Source organism: Morus notabilis, unplaced genomic scaffold (assembly GCF_000414095.1).
Source record: "Morus notabilis unplaced genomic scaffold, ASM41409v2 Scaffold1412, whole genome shotgun sequence".
Taxonomy (NCBI): Eukaryota; Viridiplantae; Streptophyta; class Magnoliopsida; order Rosales; family Moraceae; genus Morus; species Morus notabilis.
In genome coordinates, this window is record NW_010362216.1 from 289,418 (window position 1) to 310,653 (window position 21,236).

The 21,236-nt window shown below is 32.2% G+C and overlaps 3 protein-coding genes across 4 annotated transcripts in view; 1 reads left to right on the forward strand and 2 right to left on the reverse strand.

Moving 5' to 3' along the window:
- LOC21396603 overlaps positions 1–1,112 on the forward strand; it is a 10,069-nt gene extending 8,957 nt beyond the window's left edge. For both annotated transcript variants that reach the window (XM_024167692.1, XM_024167693.1), the window contains exon 6: positions 5–1,112. In XM_024167692.1, coding sequence (XP_024023460.1) covers positions 5–785 — 781 coding nt within the window. In that variant the 3' untranslated portion in view covers positions 786–1,112. The remainder of the gene's footprint in view (positions 1–4) is intronic.
- A 351-nt stretch (positions 1,113–1,463) lies between these two features.
- LOC21396604 (RNA pseudouridine synthase 5) lies at positions 1,464–6,364 on the reverse strand. Its single transcript, XM_010101337.2, has 14 exons — positions 6,195–6,364; positions 5,946–6,003; positions 5,746–5,773; positions 5,612–5,658; positions 5,419–5,509; positions 4,867–5,032; positions 4,506–4,593; positions 4,247–4,331; positions 3,556–3,631; positions 3,291–3,358; positions 3,133–3,202; positions 2,958–3,036; positions 2,461–2,554; positions 1,464–1,790 (listed from the first exon to the last, which is right to left on the reverse strand). Exons 1-14 carry the CDS (start codon positions 6,301–6,303, stop codon positions 1,716–1,718), a joined length of 1,134 nt encoding a protein of 377 aa, XP_010099639.1. The 5' UTR covers positions 6,304–6,364; the 3' UTR covers positions 1,464–1,715.
- Positions 6,365–11,640: 5,276 nt separating this feature from the next.
- LOC21396606 lies at positions 11,641–14,459 on the reverse strand. Its single transcript, XM_010101339.2, has 4 exons — positions 14,317–14,459; positions 13,140–13,290; positions 12,496–12,786; positions 11,641–12,367 (listed from the first exon to the last, which is right to left on the reverse strand). Exons 2-4 carry the CDS (start codon positions 13,266–13,268, stop codon positions 11,741–11,743), a joined length of 1,047 nt encoding a protein of 348 aa, XP_010099641.1. The 5' UTR covers positions 13,269–13,290; positions 14,317–14,459; the 3' UTR covers positions 11,641–11,740.
- Between the last annotated feature and the right edge of the window lie 6,777 nt (positions 14,460–21,236).

Genomic DNA, 21,236 nt, shown 5'->3' on the forward strand with positions numbered 1-21,236 from the left:
GCAGGAATGGCGGTGATGTGAAATTGTTTGGTAAGATACTCAGCAATCCCTTGTCTGTACACAACCACTGTGAGAATGAAGAAAACGAAGGGAGTCATGAGCACAATTCAAGCAACAAGCCATCTAACACAAAGTTCATTAACCTCCACAATTTGGATGGAAGTTCTGCCATCCTGAAATTTGATCGAAATAATTATTTGGGCCTTGATAATGTTCAAATGAGGAGCTACACCTACTGGGATGGGAACAGATTACAAGCTGCATTTCCGTCTCTGCCTGATTCGGCAATTTTGCTGGCCAAGTATCCTGCTGCATTCAGTAATTTTCCTACATCTTCCAAGATGGAACAGCAGCAGCAATTGCAGGCAGTTGCCAAGAGCAATGAACGGAATGTGAATGGCGTATCAGTTTTTCCCACCAGAGACATAAGTAGCAGCAATGGGATGGTGGATTATCAGGTGTATAGGAGCCGAGATGCTCCTATGGTGCAGCCATTTACGGTAGATGTGAAGCCACGGCAAGACATGTTTTCTGAGATGCAGAGACGGAACGGCATTGAAGCACTGGCAAATTTTCAGCATCAAGGAATGGGGATGGTTGGAATGAATGTTGTTGGGAGGGGAGGAGGGATAGTTGTTGGCAACGGGGCGTGCACAACGGGTGTTTCAGATCCCGTTGCGGCACTTAAGTTGCACTTTGCAAAAACCGATCAGTATGGGGGGCAGAGTAGCAGCATCATCAGAGAGGACGAGTCTTGGAGAGGGAAGGGGGACATAGGCAGGTAGTAGGAGATATGTGTTGTTGTCCTTAGTTGGTCTTCAGAAGGAGGCTGCCCTTTTGAGCGGCAAATTTCTTTGATTGCCGCACCCTGTATTATATAGTTTTTGTATTGTTCAATGAAATGATAGGGCAATAGATGGGTTCTCTCAGGTTTGTCTTTTTTTGGTTAAAAAATATCTTACTCGTAGGTGCTTGTAATATTCCAGCAGCTTTTCTATTTGTTGTATTTGATGCAAAAAGTTACAGAAAATAATCTGTGAAAGTCGGGGGAGGGTTTATTTGGTTTGCGACCATCTTGATCGCCCTCTCTACCTTAACCTAACAAAAACAAATATGGTCTCCTTTCCTTGCTTTTTGAGATTTTTCTTTTGGCGTTATGCATTTGTGGCCCTTATTTATCTGGTAGAGATTGTTTTCTCTCTGATTTAATAGTCAACTGAGGCAGTGTGCATTCTTCATATGTTTTCGTCCTATCTTGAAGTTAATTATATTGGCATGTGCTTATCAGAGTTTTCACAAAATTTTCTACGCGTTATTTTGTCTATAACCCTCAAGTCCTTTTTTCAACTCTAGAGTTGAAAAAAGGACATCAAGAAATGCTTTTTCTCGGCACAAAACACACCTATCAATTCTCTTTAGTTCTTGCTGACTTTTTTTCCTTTGCGTTTTTTTTTTCCCCCCCTCGAAGCATAAAAAGACAAGAATTTAGATGAACTGTCATAATCAGGACACTAGGCAGCACATGCACAATCACATGGTGCACGCATGAAGAGCATTATCCTTCTTTAAATTGATTATTATAAATTCAAATGCCACAGCGAGCACGCAAAGTCTTTTCAACTTACAAAAGGAAGTGTTCGTTGTAGGGCAAGAATCAAATGAGCCTCGCTGCGTAACTGCTGCCAACTAAGTACAAGCTGTTTATAAAGCTCCTGCTAAATGACGCTCGTTTCTTGTGCTTCTTGCCGAGTCCAAAGGACGGGTGGAAGAGGTGCTGTGATCTCAATTACCTGCAAATGGCACAAGAGTAGAAGGGTTTTCTATTTCTTTTCTTTTTCTAATGAACTAATTTCACTGGATGAACTGAAAAAGGAATAGGAACTCATGAGAAGGAGCGACAAAAGAAGGTCCCAAGCAAAATAAGAGAAGATCCCTACGCTGATTAGCAGTGACGGAGCTATGATAGGTAGGGGGCTTTTTTTTTGTTTTTTTTTATATCAAGATTATACTAATGTTTATGGACTTAATAAAATTGAATATTTTATTTTTTTAAAATTGAAATGAGTGGCCTAATAAAATGTAGAAAATTATTAATTTATGGGGACCAAGTCCAAGTTATACACATATCTATTATATTAAAATTAAAATTACTATAATAAAAAAAAGGGGGGAAAAAAAAAGCTCGGGGGGGGGGGGGGGGGAGTTTGTTACCATTTCAACAATTATCAAGAATAAAGAAATAAAGAAAAAAAATGATCATTTCATCTTTACCCGCATCTTTTATAAACAAAGACGAAGTAAATTTACATTCACAAATAGTAGGTCAAAATCAGACGCATCTCTGATGTTCTGTGCTCAACAGGGCCAACAAATATAGTCATCCAATATTAATAGATACCACATATACCATGCACTCACATAGAAGTAGCGTTGATGTTTAATGCACAATCTTGTGTTTACCTCATTGGTTGTTGGATGAGACAGAGAAACGTGGTGAGCATGCAAAGTATAGCCACAGTCTCCGGGGACAGGTTTTGCAGGCCTCGGAAACCCTCTACAAGCGAAAACAAAGGGGATTGCAATTTAAAATGGAACATTAAACATATTTAGGATGTCATCGTATGTTCCTTTATTATTATTATTTTTTACCCCACACTTTTGTCAAATCAATGACGACAGTCCGAGATTCATGTTAGTTTACAAATAGTGAGGAAGCAAAAAAAAAAAAAAAAGCGAGCGGATAAAAGAGATACTGCTACTATTACAAGCTCCTATGTTCCATAATTTCTTAAGAGTTTGTGACCAAGGCTGTTTTCTAAGTTTTGCTGCCAGCCATAAATATGATATATAGTAATTAAGAAAATAGAAATTATGTAGAAAAAATAATATAATATGCTCTAATATATGATAGAACAACCATAACTATCCTGCTAAAATAAAAAAGGAAAAAGAAATACCCATCTTGTGCAAAACTGCCATCCACAAATTCAGGATCAAAGCAACGAGGTCTCCCACCAACAACATAAAGAGGGTCACCTGTTAAAAGGCAAAAGGTCAAGGTTAATTCATCTGGAGGACTTTAGGCGGCAACAGGAGAAGAAGATTTACAATACGCACAAGTTAAAAAATTACCTAGTAGGGGATGTCCAATGAAAGAAAGATGGATGCGGATTTGGTGTGGTCTTCCTGATTGAATCTCAACCTGTCAGACACACATAATCCAAAAAAATGAGGAATTCAAAGTATAAGAAAAGCACACGCATAAAATATTGAAACATCACGCGGTATACCTTGACCAACGTGCAGTTTTTTTCTACGTCTCTCTCTAGGACTTCAACCTTGCTAAGAGCTGGTTTTCCTGAATACGTCAAAGATAACGAGAATGGATTATCGTTAATGAAAAAGAGAAAAAAAATTGTGAGAGACCAATGTAAAAGTCTTGATAAGTATAAACAGTAAGCAGTTCTGACAACTTTTTAAGCATCGTTCAGCTTCTGGAGAATTTACTGCTTAAAATAATAATAATAATAATAAGGGGGGCAAAATGTGAAAAACCTGAGGGAGAAGCAACATACAGCCCTTTAGCCACACCAGGATACTGCACTGTTCCTATTGGCTGCTCGACAATCACCTGAAGTAATTTTTGAATTAGTCAAGCTACTAATATCAATTGATGCAGGAAATATTTTTGAGGTGCCAACAAAAACGCTTTAAACAAGGGAAAACCACGTCTCTCAAGAGAATCATTACAGTAAACTGAAACTTAAAGGTAAAGAATCGAAAGTGTTTAGCTAATGTAGTAAAACTAAACTTTAAAGATGTCTATTGATTACGACTTAAAAGAATTTATCCACGGAATGAATTTTTTTTTTTTTGGTGGAAAAAAAAAAGTTAATCTACCAATGCTAGAGAAGAGTAGTTAAAGTACACTCCTCAACTTTAGCAACGTCCTTTTGGGTTAATCGTATGGTTACTAATTATCCCGTTGATTTTGAGTTGAATCTTTCTTTGTAAAGGAGGTTTCTTTTTCTTTTTTCTTTTCTTTTTTTGTTGAAAAGTTGTTGGAGTTTTCTGTAGATTAATCAGTGAAGAGATGGAGGAAACGTGTAACCTTCTATGAGTTATAGACCATTAATGTGCATAATCTATGAAGCTTAGTAACTCAGAATTGCAGTCATGGAAGCAGAGAGTTAACAGGAGGGAAAAGACGGGGAAGGTGCTTGTGCAAAACGACCAAGGAAATTACCTTATCCTCACAAACTATCCCAGTTACTAGTGCCCGGTATATCTTCAAAATTTTCCTTCTTGCATTGAGCTCCAAATTGTTTTTACTGCATCCATTCTAAATTTTGTCAGTAAAGCCAAGCAGCTATTGATGTCCAACATAGATGATAAACAAACAACTATCGAGTTCATAGCTATTAATTGGCTTTAAGGAAATATACATCAATTGTCAGTTAAAATCTTATCATGATTAATAAGTAAACAGGTCGGTTTCTCTTAACCTGTTGCCTCCAACATAAGATGTCCCATCAGCAAAATACGCTGCCAGCTGAGTTTTGGCAAATTTTGTCTTTGCACAAAGCAATATTCCTAGAACCAAATCAAACCAATTAGCCAGGAAAAGTAACAAGTGAGAATCATATCAAATGGTCAAACAATTGGAAGAATAATAAACTGATTAATTCATTGACTTCATTCTTTCAGTTAACATAGTCTACGAGAGGAGCAGGCATATACTAATTAGCATTGATTGTTAACTTGTTCCACTTGGATATTGCGATAATGAAGTTTACGCATCTCATGTAGGGGCCAGGGCCATCTGTCTTAACAAGCTGAGCACAATAATTAAAGGCATAATTTGACCTGAAGTGCCCCTTCCGAGGCGATGAACAGGAACAGGGTTTGGTTCACAGCACACCAGAGAAGAGCTCTGCTTGGTTGCCCGCCATTGGAGCTGTGTTAGAACTGTTCGTTGCTGAAAAAGACCTCCAGGTAATACTTGCAGCTCAGATGGCTTGTCTAGAGCAATCTGAATATAGAATTACCAATCTCGTCAAGAAGAAATAGCAGACACAGAGAAGAGCAATGACAAACAATTGTATAACTTATAGAGATGGAAATTACAGAAAATTCTGCTCACACATTTTTTTTCCTCATCTTTTTCCAAAAAGCCATTCTAGTACTATACTTGCTTGCAGATTTGAATTGTTGGAAGATAAAAGAAATTAAAGATAATTTCTCAAACACTCCTAAAAACCAAAAGTAGGGACTCCAAATAATGTCAAGACAACACAATGCAACATCATTCTTTGACATGAAACAAAAAAGAAGCCAATACGCCACGAGTTCCATATCCGTAATAGCAAACACATTTTTTTTTTTTTAATGTTGTTACCATCACCTAAGAGAGTTTACCATGTCACCATCTTCGTATAGAATCTCGAGAATGTACGGCGCGCCGGGCTCCTTCCACGGAAGTCTATGATAGACCAGTTCCGAACCAATGCTATAAAATTCAATAAAATCAAGATACACAAAAGAATCCATTAAAGTAATACAACAACCAATGTGAGCTAAGAAAAGCAAGCAATTTCCATCAACAAAGAACCTGAGGATCGTATCGGGATCTCTAACAACTCTGCCATTAACTGTTATCTGCAAATAAATTGAACTCAAAATCACACAACAAGAGTGCTTTTGCAGCAAAAGAATTATCAAAATTTTATCTTTTAATTATCGCACCTGCCCGTTCCGAATTCGCTGCAACCAACTGCACAATAATCAGTTAACTATGAAAAAAAAAATCAATTGCTTGCCTTTTAGTCAATTTAATTCCTCAAAATCATTTCTTTGATAGTGTTTCGTTGACACTCAAATTAAAGCATGTTTACTGATCAACCAAACAGACGAATTAGAAAGAAGTAGAATTTGGAAAAACCTACCCTTGAAGCGGAGCTGAATTCTTGTATTTTCTGGAGTAGAACTGGATCAGTGTCGATTCTGTACATTAAACAAGCACGTTAATTTGTGTCAAGCGATAGATACAGATAAAAAGAGACATAAAGATATGGATTTTAGTTCTTTATTATTTTTTTCTTTGGTCAAATTTTCGCGGCAACCAAACAGATCAAAGTGAGAGAAAAGAAACGAAAGCAGAGGAGGGGAGAAGAGAGAGAGAGATAAAAGGGAACCGGAATCGGAGGTTCGAACGACGTCGCTGTAGAACAAGCCGTCGTTGAGTTCGGGCCAAGAGAATCCGAATCTCAGAGCCTGAGCTCTTTCAGAAGAAGAGTTCGACATTGGCGACAGATAACGGGAAAGCCAGCCGAAGAGGCCGTACGACAATGATAAATGGTTTATTTTCCAGTCGTTTTCTCTATCTGTTTTTTTTTTTTCTTTTTTTTTTAAGAGAGAAAAAATTACGAATTTTGGAAAGTCTCTGTAGCATGTGCTTTTTCAACATGGCTGCTATTCGTGACGATTTAATAAGCGCCGGTTTAGTTCAATAATTTTAATTTTTAATATAAGTTAAGATATAATTTTATATAAGAATTTTTTTATTATAGTAAAAAAATTAAATTTGATTAATTTTAAGAGTTTTTTTTATTATAATAAATTTAAATTTTAAATTCGAATCGGTAAAATAAATGAGACTTAAACTGTAATTACAGTAAAATAAGAATAACGACTGTAATTATCAAAAAAAAAAAAAAAAAAGAATAGCCACTGCGCATCATCAAGAAAGCCACATCATCTAGTTGGACAGATCAAATCAAGATAATCAGCCCCTGTTTAGTTGGTGGTTAGAATTGTAGTTATTTATTTTGAATTGTAGAATTTAAAGGATCGGTATTTAAATAGGTAAATAAATTATAATTTAAATTGAGATAATTTTTAAGAAGGTATGAGTCGAACGTTTATTATCAAGAGTAAAAAATAAAATCTTGATTCATGCAATTTGAAGAAGTATTTGATAAGATTACCTAATATAATTTTATTGTTAGACCAAATAATTATAATATATTTATACATTTAATAGACACACACATCCACGTATATATATGACATACCTTACAAAAGTGAAATGTGGGATCCTGAACCCCATCATATGAACAATCATCAACCGATGGAAGTTGGTGTTCTGAACAAAACACGATAAGTTGAAGTGGATTTTTTAAGTCTTCTAGCCTCATTTCGAATTCGAATCCTTAATCTCAAAACGTCTTCACCGAGTCAAATCGTTAACAACCTCTTGGGGAGAATATATATAGGGCCGGCGTTGCCAACTATCAACAGGCCCATACCATAAATGTCTCACAATTGAAAGCAAGTCGGCGGCACAGACCGTCCAACAAATCTCTATTTACCAAAAAATAATAAACAAATAAATAAATAATTATAGCATTAAAAGAAAATCACTATCTACAATAAGCAAGAAGATATGACCCTTGATTATTAATAGGCAACAAGTTAGTGAGAATTTGTGATCTCCAGTCCATTTTACTTAGGCATCGTTCAATTCGTTGATTCAAGTTTTTAATTTGAATTGAGATGTGGATTTATGTAAGAGCTTTTTACTGTAGCAGAAAAAGTTAGATGTGACTTTGTGAGAGCTTTTAACTGTAGCAAAATTAAAATTAAAAACTCGAATCGGTAAAATAAACGAGGTCTTAGTTTGAGAGAAAAAGCTGTGTGGGGAGATGGAGAAGGTCTCAGGCTACAAATGAAAAGGGTTTCAATTTTAGGGTTTAAGATCAAGAAGGCATATGCAAATGATCACTAGTGAGATTATTTTCTGTTGTCAATAGGATTGGATAAAAAAACATGACAAAATTAAGCGAGTAGTCAATTTTGCCTACCCTTTTAATAAAAGATGCGTAAATTATAGCATAATTTGATATTTTAAGTTTTAAATATTATTAAAAATTTAAAAATACCCCTAAACTTCCTTTTCCACCTCACTTATCCCCGTAAGCATCTATTTTCTAAAAAATAGTAAATTATAGCATATATATTTTTTTAAATAGGTAGATTATAGTCAAGTCCACCATGGCCGGGACCGGCGGCCGACAGCCGGCTTCGGCGATTAGCTCTGGCAACTTGCGACCGTTTTGGCATTTTCTAACGATCGATGACCGTTTTTCGATGACTGTTTAACACTATATTTACCGGTAAATACTGTATTTACCATTTAATACTTTATTTACTAATAAATACCATATTTACTCGAAAAGCCAACCACCGACTCCAGTGACCGTTTAGCGCTGTATTTACAGGTAAATAACGTATTTACCAATATAAATACTATATTTACTAGTAAATATCATATTTATCTGAAAATTTGGCCACCAACTCCGGTGACTGTTTAACACTGCATTTACCACTAAATATCATATTTACTAGTAAATAGTATATTTATCTAAAAATTTAGGCACCGACTTCAGCGACCGTTTAACACTATATTACTAGCAAATATCATATTTACCGGTAAATCCGTAATTACTAGTAAATATCATATTTATTTAAAAATTCAGCCACCAACTCCGGCGACCATTTAACACTGTATTTACCGATAAATACCGTATTTACGAGTAAATATTATATTTATCTGAAAATTCAGGCACCAACTCCAGCGACCATTTAACATTATATTTACTAGTAAATACCGTAATTACTAGTAAATATTATATTTATCTAAAAATTCGGCCACCAACTCTGATGACCGTATAACACTGTATTTACCGGTAAATAACGTATTTACTAGTAAATATCATATTTATCCAAAAATTTATCACCTACTCCGACAATCGTTTAACACTGTATTTGTCAGTAAATACCGTATTTACTAGTACTTATCATATTTATCTGAAAAATCTATCACTCACTCCGGTGATCGTTTAACATTATATTTACCGATAAATACTATATTTATCAGTAAATATCGTATTTACCTAATAATTCAACCATCGATGACTAAGGACCAGCAACTAGTAAATATGATATTTACCCTTATTTACTCGAAAATCGAGCAATTCAAAAATTAGTGGCATCGGAAACTTGATCACAACATAGAATCAACCAAAATCTTAGATTATCACAAACTTAGAACAAATCAAATCTAAAAACCAAAATTATAACAAATCAGATCTAAGAATCACCAAATACCACAATTACACTTATTTTCTGAAAACATTCCATAAATACATTATCAAACCAAGAATGTCTCTTGGTTCCCGTCGTTGCCATGCCAACCCATAGAAATAACCTGCACAAAGCACATATATTGACAAGCCCAGAGAAAAAAAAAGAGACAAAAAACATAAATCATTAGCCGAGATCCGCTCCATGGAACTGACGCCAGCCGGACTGGTTTGTGACGCATTTGGCGGCGCGAGATCCCTCACTGGGAGGTCACAATGGTCTATTAACAGAATCTTGTTCGCGAGCTCCAAGAATGAGGTGACAACTACCGCTGTTGTTGGAGTCCGCCGTTCGTGAGAATGTCATTTCTGTCAAATTGCGTTGCAAGGCCGATGGGAGAGAATCGACAGACAGAGTGGAGAGAAGCAAGAAAATCACGATCTCACTTTGCAATCTCTGATTTTTCTCCACAGATTGGTGACGGTGGCAACGAGGGAAGAGAGAGAACTGAAAAAATCAAGATCTCTAATCTTTGGCGACATCGGGGGCGAGTTATCCTCGAAGAGAGAGAAAGACAGAGAGAGAGAGATGTTTGGAGGTGAAATTATGGAGGTGGGAAATAGAGGTTGTGGAGAAAGAGAGAGATTGGGAGAGAGAAGCATCCGGTGAAAAACCTAAAAGGTTGGGTGTATTTGATCAAAAATCAAAATATGCTATAATTTATTAGGTTTAAAAAATATGCTATTTACTTCAAAATTCTATTCAAAAAATGTTATTTAGTGCATTTACCTTTAATGAAATTACTTTTAGGCACAAAACTATTTTTCAAAAATACTCATTATACGCACAGGTTTAAAAAAAATTATTGTCTTTTAAATTTTTTTTTTGAAAATGTCTTTTAAAAATTATTTGTGCCCTACTATTTTTAAAGGAATAGTGAGTCTCACTCTCAAAAAAAAAAAAAGGTACGTGGTTTATTTTTCATTAAAGTTCTTGTTTTTTTATTCAATTTTGGATTTTATTGTTATACTTTTAGTTTTGAAAAAAAAGTCATGTTTATTTTGCTGATTGGAATTTAGAATTTAAATTTTTTTACAGTAAAATGTTCTCATAAATAATCACATTTAATTTTTTTGTTACAGTAAAAAATTTACATAAACTCACATCTCAACTCGAATTAAAAACTCAAATCAACGGAGTAAACGGGTCTGCTTTTAATTCGTAGAAAAGTGTATGATTGTTAATCCGTTTTTACTTTCTTCGGTTTATGGTCGTAAGCATTTCTTTTCCTCCCTTGTTCGTGAGACAGAGAGAGAAAGAAGAGGAGGGGTCAGAGAGAGTCGACGGGGGGAGAGAAGAGGAGAGAGAGGGTGGAGGTCAACATTTCAGTCTTCAGAGTTCGATGAAAAAGATTAGTAAGTGAAAATAAAATCAATACCACTTGATTCTAATTGTATCGATTACAAACTGTAATGAACAAACAAAAGATCCTTTGACAATAGATATGATCATATGAAGGTGTGAAACCATAACCAGATTCAATTCCTGCATTTTCAGCCCAAGAGAAAAACAAAGAAATAACTTCAGAAAGCGGAAAAAGAAAAGAGAAGAAAACGAGCAGAAAGCACAGTAAAGCAGTATAACCATTTAATTTTGACTTTTTTTTTTTTGAAAAATTTAATTATGACATTAAAAAAAAAAGGAAAATGGTTGTAAAAAAAAAAGGAAAATGGTTGTAAAAAAAAAAAAAGAATAAGTTTAGTTGGTGGCGGTGGGTGAAAAAAGAGAAATAATATAATTTAGTTGTAGGGAATTTTTTTAAAAATTTTAATAGGGGTGCAATGTTTAAGAATGAGTGTGCGAAAATATAATCGACAGTTTGAATAGATGCACCTTCAAAATAAATGATTGATTTTTTTAATAGTTAAAAAGTCCTCTTCTTTTTTCTGGGTTTTACAGTGATCAATCACTATTTATCTATTAGACCAGTGTATCATTGACGTATTAATAAGTTATTGACTACATAACTAATAAGTTATTGACTACATTTGTAAATCACTGACTCGTATCGGTCCATTAGTAATAAACCATCAAGTTAATCAATAGTAAATCTATTAGTAATAAACGGTCAAGTGAATCAATGGTAAATCATAAATCATTTCTCTGATTAACCATTTCAAATAATGCTCTTCTTTTTTATCCAAAAAAAAAAAAAAAATTGGGTCATTTATCAAAAGACTTAAAACAACCATTTGAACCCGTTTAATTTGTTGATTCGAGTTTTTAATTTCAGTTGAAATGTGACTTTATGTGAGCTTTTACTGTAACAAAAAAGTTAAATATGACCGTTTCTGAAAACTTTTTACTGTAACAACACCCAAATTGGTGAAATAAACAGGGCCTAAAACTCCCCATTAGTCATATTTGGCCATGCTATAAATTTAACCTGTTTAGATTTATTCAAACTTTTCTCGAGTATTTCGCACGCTCTCAACCTTTGTAAGTGAAACACTCAATAATTCGGAATAGAAAATTACACCCGGCAAAGTTACAACATTATAGCATATCAATTTTGAAAAATAAAAATACAAAAGAATCAGCAGAAAACATCTGTGGACGAAGAAGGCCTTGCCACAGGAAGTGCGTCTGAATTCCAATCCGCAACGCCGCTACAATGACCAACTTTCGCATTAACCACATGTAACTGGCTTGGTTCACCATTGGAGGTATGAGTAAGAGCCAATTTTCTGGTGGCTAGTGCCTTCATTCGGTATCGTTCGGCTCTAGAGCCGATCACCTGTCCCAAGACTGATGCTGCAATTGTAAATGCCATTGCCGATTTTGGCATCAACACAGACTTCCTAAGCATGGCTATGAACGGAACAGCTGCATGGACAGCAGCAAACCAGGACGGTGAGAATTTTTCAGTATGTTCCCTCCATATTCCTAGAGGAACATTGGCTGCCATTCCCAACAAACCAATAACAAGTACTTTTTCCGGCAACGGTTGTGGACGTAGGTTCTTTGCAAATGCAGTCTTTGCTAGAGCTGCTCGGGCGGCGACTATTGTTTGTGGGCACCTAAATTTCATGCCTGGAGGAGGCTGAAAAACCTTTGCCACAAGCGGAAGAACTTTACTAACTGCTTGATATGACTTGGCTATTGGACAATTCCCAGTTTGCAGCCACTCGTTACCCAATGCCTCGTGTTTTGGATCCCCTCCCTGAAAAGACAATTTGATTAATGATCTATAGTTTAATTTTCAGTGAATCTTCACCATTTCGATGTAGATTAAAAAAATAAAAAAACTTGATGGGGAATTTTGAAGTTTGAGATTCAATCATCATGCACCTGTGAAGGCTCTTTCTTGGTTGATTTGGATTTTCTGTTCTGATTCTTCCATTTCTTAGAAAAGGAATCAAAGCTAAATGGCCCACCGGGTCCAAAAGCTGATAAACTGATTGTGGCAGCTCTTGCAGCCAACGGATTAAACTGGGACGGGGTTGGTTGAGGCTCAACTTTCTTGGCAGACACATATGATCTTTCCGTAAGAGGGACTACACCATCATGTCCATGGAAGAGCCTAAATGCCATATCAAAGTTGGGGCCATCTTCAAAAATCGGACCTTTCGCTCCTCTAACCTGGTAAGAATGAATAAACCCGCTACTTCAGTTCACTAAATATAAGCACAATGGGTAATAGTGAAGGCAAAGTGCCATCCCCAGTCACACACGGTTAGATATTCACATTCTAATATTACAATTTAAAGGTAAGTTGCTCAATTTAACTACGAGGTCACATACTGCAGAGGCAGCTTTGGTGCCGTTTCAAGGTTTTGCAGAAATGTATGCTAACGATTTGCGAAAAATAAGAGGAGAACAAAAAGGGTTATTTCTACTGATGGATAATAAGCTAAACCCAGATAAGGTGAGAAGTACAGTAACTTAGAAAATAGTACTAAAAGAAAATGCAAGAATTGAATAACACAACTTACAGGCACTGGAAAAGCCAATGATGAGGAGAACGAAAAGTTGGTAGGCTCATTGATGTTTCTCAAAAATGGACATCTAAGTACATCTTGTTCAGAAGGCAAAGACTCCCGATCTCTGAAAAAAGCGTCCATTGTTTGTCTGATAGAAGTTGACCTGCACAGTAAGAAAAAAAAGTAAGAGAAAATATATCTACAGTGCTCTGAATAAGAATTAAGAAAACCACAAGCATTTAAAAGGAAAAAAATCTCAACTCCTTGAAAGGTTTAAAAGGAGTTATTGGAACAAGCGAAAGGAATAATCAAGAAAAAAACCGAATGGAAATTCTTAAACTATGAATCTCAAGTATTAACATGCCAAACATTTCTATCAAAAAAGAGCTCAGCTTCATATCCAGCACATACCAGATCAAAACCACTTAAGAATTGGGTTCAATAAGCAGTCAAAACCAATCAACAACTTTTCGGATTCGGATTTATGCTAACATCTCTGGAGAAGTACAGTACGTTAAACTAAGAATGACTCAAGAATGGACTCAAGAGATTGAGGAGTTCAATTCCAGAGACCTATGAAAACCCATTTCAGTTTAAATACATAGAAGATAAATGAATTGGAACACTAGGCTGAAGATAAAAATTAATGAATAAATAAATAAAATAAAACACCATTTAGCATAAGTATTTGAGAAGAAAACGAAATAGAGTTGGATAACCACGTTCACAATTCTTGTCAACAGTTTTTAACAATCGATGATTAAAGAAAAAAAAAAAAAAAAAAACCTGCCATATCATACCGTTGACTTAAACAGAACTGAATTGGAAAAAAAAAATCATAACAAGCGTCCACATCTTTAACTCGGAATTTCGAAATTTCAAATTCTACGAAAAGAAAAGGTTTCGAAAATTGAAAAAATCGATGATAAAATTTGGAAGGGATTTGGAACAATCAATTTAACCGGAACAATCAGTATTAAATAAAACATCTTCAAAGAAAATATTATACCATGACATCATTCAAAATTCCAAATAAATTTTCAACTCATTCAATTAACTAAATTGCCTAGAAACTTTCCAATCTGCAGCGCAAAATTGTTGCCGATCGGAAAAAAAAAAGAAACCAAAAGCGACAAATTCCGGGAAGTAAAAGAAGGAAAATACAAGGTTTATACATCGTCGGTCGTACCTTAAAACAGAAATGCGGAGAATCTAAGACAGAGCAATGCAGGAGGGCGGAGGAGCCTAGAGAGAGAAAATGAGAGAGGAGAAAATTCGATGAGTGTTAGGTGAGAACGAAGACGGGAAGGAAAGATGCCTTTTTTTTGTTATTTATTTATTTATTTATTTTTTTCCTGCACATTCCTTTAAAGAAGACAAAAACAAAAACGAAAAAGGAATGGTTATGGAACCATGGAAGCTTACTAGTCAATGAAACGGTGCCGTGCCAAGCACACGCTTCACGCTTGTTGCCTAGTTTGTTAGCTTACCAACTTGGAATTGACTTTACTCTTAAAAAAAAATACTTTAAAAAAAAAAAGAAGTGGGAATTGAATTTCTGACTTTCTTTTTCGCTGTAGTTAGGAGAGACGGTCAACGCTCTTCGCTCATTTTTTTTTTAATATGTAATGAATAATGATATCTTGCGTAATTTATTATTCTATATATATATTTTTTAAAGTTGTTATTCTATATATTGTACTTTTTAAGTTTAGTTATTCTATAGTTGATACTTGATATCTTCGCTGTAGTTGTTATTCTATATTTATTATTCTATATTTTAAGTTTATTGTACTTTTTTAAGTTTATTCTATATATTGTACTATATTTTTTTAACGTAATTAATATTATGAGAATTTATATAGTAGAAACGGTTATTTTATCTTATCAAAACTACTATTTTAAAACGGTTGATATGTAATTATGAGTATTTTTATTCCGTACGCCGTAAATTTTTAATGTGGATACTTATAGACACTAATTTAACAATTAAAATAATAATTTTTATTGATAAGGTATGTTCTCTAGTAGGAGTTTCTTAAAATTATTGACTTGTTCTAAAAGTGTTTAAAAAAATTAAAAATACTTTAAGATTGTCCACCCAAACAAATTCAAAAACAGTTTTTTGATTAAATAAGTCAAAAATAACTTTTTTTTAAGACAATACAAACCGGCCCTACATCTCTAAAGTTTAATTTCATAGCAATTTATACATTCTCCATTTTGACCACTTAAATGGAAATTTTATTATTCGAAGATTATCAATTTATCATAAACTTCTAACACTTTTTACGCATACACCATCATTTTTTTTACTTCTTTTAATTTTTTATTCTGCACGTGTGACAAATATCTTAATTTTTTGTTGTTAATTTTCTTTCTTTACTATACCTTCTCTGATTTTGACCATTTAAATGGCGATCTTACACTTTGAAGATTATCATGAACTTCTAATCATTAAAACAAGCACTTCTTCATGTAACGAGTTATAATCTTTTAACCTTTTCTTTTCCTTTTTGTTATTTTCCTAGTGTAACAAATATTTTAGTTTATTCTTTTCGAAAAATTTACATGGCGTATCATTTAATCCATTATAATCAATTTAATTTTTAAATTTTGAAGTAAAATAATAGAAGAAGAAATCCATTTCTTTTTCTAAAAGGAAATAAAAGAAGGATTCTAATACCACCCTATCCATGCTATTAAAAATAAGGTGACACTCTTCAAAATTTCAGATATCTCCGAGATCTTCAAATTAAAGGAGTTTAGTTCAACTTTCACAAGTAAAAACAAGTCATAACTTGAAGAAAGTAGTTCATCCGGTAGAAACTTGAAAGAAGTTGACTATTGAGTATATAAAAATATAATGGATTCAGGTAACAGCTCTTGATTTCTTTGTTTTGCTCTCTCTCTCTCTCTCTCTCTTCCCCTCCTTTTTTCTTGTAATTTTTTTTTCACCTTTATTTTTCTTTTCAGATTAGTTAAGTTTGCAATTGGGTGGTGTTTGTCATTCGTTGCACTCTGTAGCAAAGGATAGCAAAAGTAATCTTATGGAAAATTTGGGTAATCATCGTATGCCACTGCTTTTGGTTCCCAGTAAAAGAACGAAAGGTCTTACATGGAGTGTATATAGTATCTCGTAAGGCGGATAATATGAGTCACAACACAACAACACGATTTGAAAGCGACATGAATTTTGCGGGTTAAGGTTGAGAAAAAAGAGATTCAGGTAAGAATTGAGTCAGCATGAAATTGACATGAAAAACACGGGTCAATTTCAGATTAGACCCGCCTAATCCGAACACGACACGAAACTCGTAAAACACTAAAAAAATATATTTTTCATTACATATTTTAGTAAGGAGGGGCAACGTGATGCAATAATTCACCTTCCTCCTTTGTTTCCTTTTGAAAAGGAAAATGTAGGTCAAGTTTATAGTAATCGACTCCGATATGATTATGTTATGAAGGTTACAACATTCACTCCAGTTTCAATAACGAATCCAAATGATGTGATATGTATGGTCATATTTGGAGAATTTTCTGCTAAAAACTCTATGTGTACTCATGTTATGGTATGGAACGAGTTGTATTTGATGACGTCATCTATTATAACGATAAATTTTATGCCCTAACTTACGCGGTTAAAGTTGCATCTTTTAACGCTAGTAATTTTGAATCAAATCTAAAGTTAGTTGCAGACGAGATTCTAAGAAGTAATAAAAGAAGATATTTTTGGCTATAAGAAATATCTAGTGGAGTTGTATAGGAGAGAGCTTTAGCAGGTTCAAAGGTACATAGATTGGTGGGCTCCGTATGGCGACTTCAATCCTGTGACAAATAAATTTGAAGTTTTTAAATTGAGCGGTACAAAATAATTATATTTATTTTAAGAAATTATTTCTCTATTTAAATATATAAATAAGTATGTAAATAATTCAACTTATAATTTGAGTTTAACTAATTAAAAATATTTTTTAATGAGAAACAATAAGAATAGTAAGTATTAAAGTAAAAACTTTCAAGCAAAAGGTTGAAGAACAATTTATATATAAGCATGCAACCAAGAAGTTGAAGAACAAAAAATAATATATAATGAGAAACAATATAAATACAATATTTAAAAAAAACCAAATACAAAAGAACAAGCAAGTATTAAAGTAAAATCATGTAAGCAACAGGTTGAAGAACGATTTATATAACAGCATGCAAGTAAGGAGTTGAAGAACACAAAATAAAATACTCATAAACATAATTGAGAAAAAAAATATTTTAAACGGAAAATTTTAGGACGAAGAATTTTATAAGCAACATTGAAATAAAAATTAAAAAAAAAAAACACTCTTTAAAGGGAAAAATGTAGGAAGAAGAATTTTATAAGCAACATGAAAATAACAATTAAAAAAAGAAAAAAGAGAGAAAAAAAAAAAAAAAAGAACAAAAAAAAAGTGCAAAAAAAAAAAAAAGAATAAGAAAAAGAGAATAAATGGAATTTTTTTTTTTTAAAAAAGAAAGCTAGCAAGCAAATAATTGAAGTACAAAATTTCATACCTCAAGATATAGATAAAAAAAGGAAAAAAATAAAAGCGTGAAAACCGAAAAAAATCCTTAAAAAATAGGAAGAAAAAAAGAACAAAAATTTAAAATACAATTAAAGAAAATGAAAAAGAAAAAAAAAACTGAAAAATAAAATTTAAAAAAAGTTTTTAAAAAAGAAAGCTAGCAAGCAAATAATTGAAGTACAAAATTTCATACCTCAAGATATAGATAAAAAAAGGAAAAAAATAAAAGCGTGAAAACCGAAAAAAATCCTTAAAAAATAGGAAGAAAAAAAGAACAAAAATTTAAAATACAATTAAAGAAAATGAAAAAGAAAAAAAAAACTGAAAAATAAAATTTAAAAAAAGTTTTTAAAAAAGAAAGCTAGCAAGCAAATAATTGAAGTACAAAATTTCATACCTCAAGATATAGATAAAAAAAGGAAAAAAATAAAAGCGTGAAAACCGAAAAAAATCCTTAAAAAATAGGAAGAAAAAAAGAACAAAAATTTAAAATACAATTAAAGAAAATGAAAAAGAAAAAAAAAACTGAAAAATAAAATTTAAAAAAAGTTTTTAAAAAAGAAAGCTAGCAAGCAAATAATTGAAGTACAAAATTTCATACCTCAAGATATAGATAAAAAAAGGAAAAAAATAAAAGCGTGAAAACCGAAAAAAATCCTTAAAAAATAGGAAGAAAAAAAGAACAAAAATTTAAAATACAATTAAAGAAAATGAAAAAGAAAAAAAAAACTGAAAAATAAAATTTAAAAAAAGTTTTTAAAAAAGAAAGCTAGCAAGCAAATAATTGAAGTACAAAATTTCATACCTCAAGATATAGATAAAAAAAGGAAAAAAATAAAAGCGTGAAAACCGAAAAAAATCCTTAAAAAATAGGAAGAAAAAAAGAACAAAAATTTAAAATACAATTAAAGAAAATGAAAAAGAAAAAAAAAACTGAAAAATAAAATTTAAAAAAAGTTTTTAAAAAAGAAAGCTAGCAAGCAAATAATTGAAGTACAAAATTTCATACCTCAAGATATAGATAAAAAAAAGGAAAAAAATAAAAGCGTGAAAACCGAAAAAAATCCTTAAAAAATAAGAAGAAAAAAAGAACAAAAATTTAAAATACAATTAAAGAAAATGAAAAAGAAAAAAAAAACTGAAAAATAAAATTTAAAAAAAGTTTTTAAACAAGCAAGTAAAATTAATAAATAAATAAAAAGAAAGCTTGAAAGCAAAAAAAAAAAAAAAAAAAAAAAAAAAAAAAAAAAACAAAGGGGAAAGCAAGCAAACAAAGAGTTGAGCTACCAAAGTTAGAAAGAGGCATCCCCTTTTCTTATATATAGAATGATTTTCTATAGTAGTGATTAAGAGTGGCAATTCAGGTTTGACACAACAAGACAACTCGAGCTTGACCTAAGTGGATGGTATAATTGACATGAAATTGATTTGAAATAACTCAATTTTATCAATTTTTTGTCAAGTAAATTGAACAATAAAAATTTGTTTTTGAATACATCTAACGATATATAAAAGAGTTCTTTTTACGTAGTAGTCTCTCTATTTCTTTTTATTTATTTTTTCTTTTTTATCTTTACTCTTTTGTAAATTTTTTTTTACATTTTAATTTTTGTTGTGTACTTTTTAAAAATAAATTGTTTTTCACTTTAATCCTATGAGAGTAATTTTTCGCATGTGATCCTATTTTATTTTGGATTAGCTAAAATAATTTTCTTCAAATGTATCTCAACTTAATTTTTTTTGTCAATTGTTATCTTTACACACATTCATTTTTAAAATAAATTTAAAAATTCTTAAACGGTTATATAAATGAATTTCTCATTATTCGGCAAACAATAAACTCTTCAGTTGTCTCCAACACGGCAATACATGCCGAGTACATTACAAAACTAATCTACTCGAAAGTCTCAATGATTTTTGAAAGGGTGGTTATATATGCACTCTCTTTTTTACTCTTCACACCCTCTTCTAACTAAACACCCCACATCATTTTTAAATGATTAACTTTACTTTTTATACACCTCTATTATTCCTGAATTACCCCCATTTTTGAAAGGGTGGTTATATATGCACTCTCTTTTTTACTCTTCACACCCTCTTCTAACTAAACACCCCACATCATTTTTAAATGATTAACTTTACTTTTTATACACCTCTATTATTCCTGAATTACCCCCTAGTTAATTATTTTAATAAATTCTTAATTATTAAACATCTTAATTTTCTTTTCACATCCACCATATTATTTCTTAAATTTTATTCAACATTATCATTTATCTATCTCTCTATTTTTTTTTTTTGGTAAAAAAATTCAAATCAACCCAGAAGCAAAACAAAGACGACCAGTGCACTCCCAAACCAGGAGGCAAGGTCACCAAAGCCAAAAACAAAACCAAGACAAGCAGCTTACAAGACAGAAGAAAGCATGGGGTTAGGAATAGAAGATAGCTACTAGAAACAAACGAAAAAGAGAACTTTATTCTCTTTATTTCACTTGTTTAGTTCAGTTTAACTCAGTTCGTACAGTAAGCATAGTTTAAACTCATTTTTAGTAAGCATACAATCCGAATTATATTTCCTATTTAAACTGAGTTATATTGTTCAACTTAGAGTTTAGCTCCCCCCTTAAGTTCAATCATTTAAACCATTTTTGAACAGTAAAAAAGTGCTCACTCTCTTCATTTTTCACACTACCAAGCACAAATTTAAATTTTATTCCATGTTCAGATTAAAATTTTAACTGAACATCTAAACACCAATTCGAACTACAATTTAAACCACACAGTTTGAATTATTCTATTAAAAAAAGTTTAAATCAACAAAATTCAAACCAGCGAACCAAACGGTTTATATTGTATAGAAGAAAAATAGAAATAAATGTAATAAAAGCTAAAATAAAACATAACGAAGGGGAAAAAACACATCACTCTGACTTTATAAAAACAAAAAAATAAAATAAAATGATTAGCCTTTTATTAGCAAAAATATATAAACACGAGGCCAAAAATTTAACATATCTTCGCGCAATTTTTTGGATAGTCATTGGAAGGTAAAAATTAGGGGTTTCTTTTTATCCATGTTAAAATAGCAATAGTTTATAATTTAATAATATGACATATGAGATGTGTTGAGAGAAGAAAAACTCTATCATTAGTCCTCTTTTTGTATTAAAATTTAATTATATAATTAAGTTTATTGCATTTTTTGTCATCTCATGTAAGGATTAATAAGAAATTTCAATTTAAAGGAGGGTGTAGAGAGTAAAAAAACAGTGTGTGAATGAAACTAGACTTTTTAAAAATATAAAAAGTTTATAATAATATTGCTCGACTCTTTTAATAATTTTTTGCTTACTTTTCTCATTCTTCTTCTTTTTTTTTTTAAAACCCAAAACGAGGTTTGAAAAAAAAAAGAGAATGTTTAGTGATGTAATTAAATATGTTAAATATATAGGTCATTTCATCGATTTGAGTTTAAAATTTTAATTTTATTATAGTAAAAAGCTCTCAGAAACAATTACATTTAACTTTTTTACTACAGTAAAGAA

Coding starts and splice junctions, on each gene's coding strand:
- LOC21396604 (XM_010101337.2), bottom strand. CDS start 6,303: ATGTCGAACTCTTCTTCTGAAAGAGCTCAGGCTCTGAGATTCGGATTC. Junction 3,203..3,290: donor AAAACTGCACGTTGGTCAAG/GTATACCGCGTG, acceptor TGTGTCTGACAG/GTTGAGATTCAATCAGGAAG. Junction 1,791..2,460: donor CTCATCCAACAACCAATGAG/GTAAACACAAGA, acceptor TGCCATTTGCAG/GTAATTGAGATCACAGCACC.
- LOC21396606 (XM_010101339.2), bottom strand. CDS start 13,268: ATGGACGCTTTTTTCAGAGATCGGGAGTCTTTGCCTTCTGAACAAGAT. Junction 12,787..13,139: donor CATTGGCTTTTCCAGTGCCT/GTAAGTTGTGTT, acceptor CATTCTTACCAG/GTTAGAGGAGCGAAAGGTCC. Junction 12,368..12,495: donor CCAAGAAAGAGCCTTCACAG/GTGCATGATGAT, acceptor TTGTCTTTTCAG/GGAGGGGATCCAAAACACGA.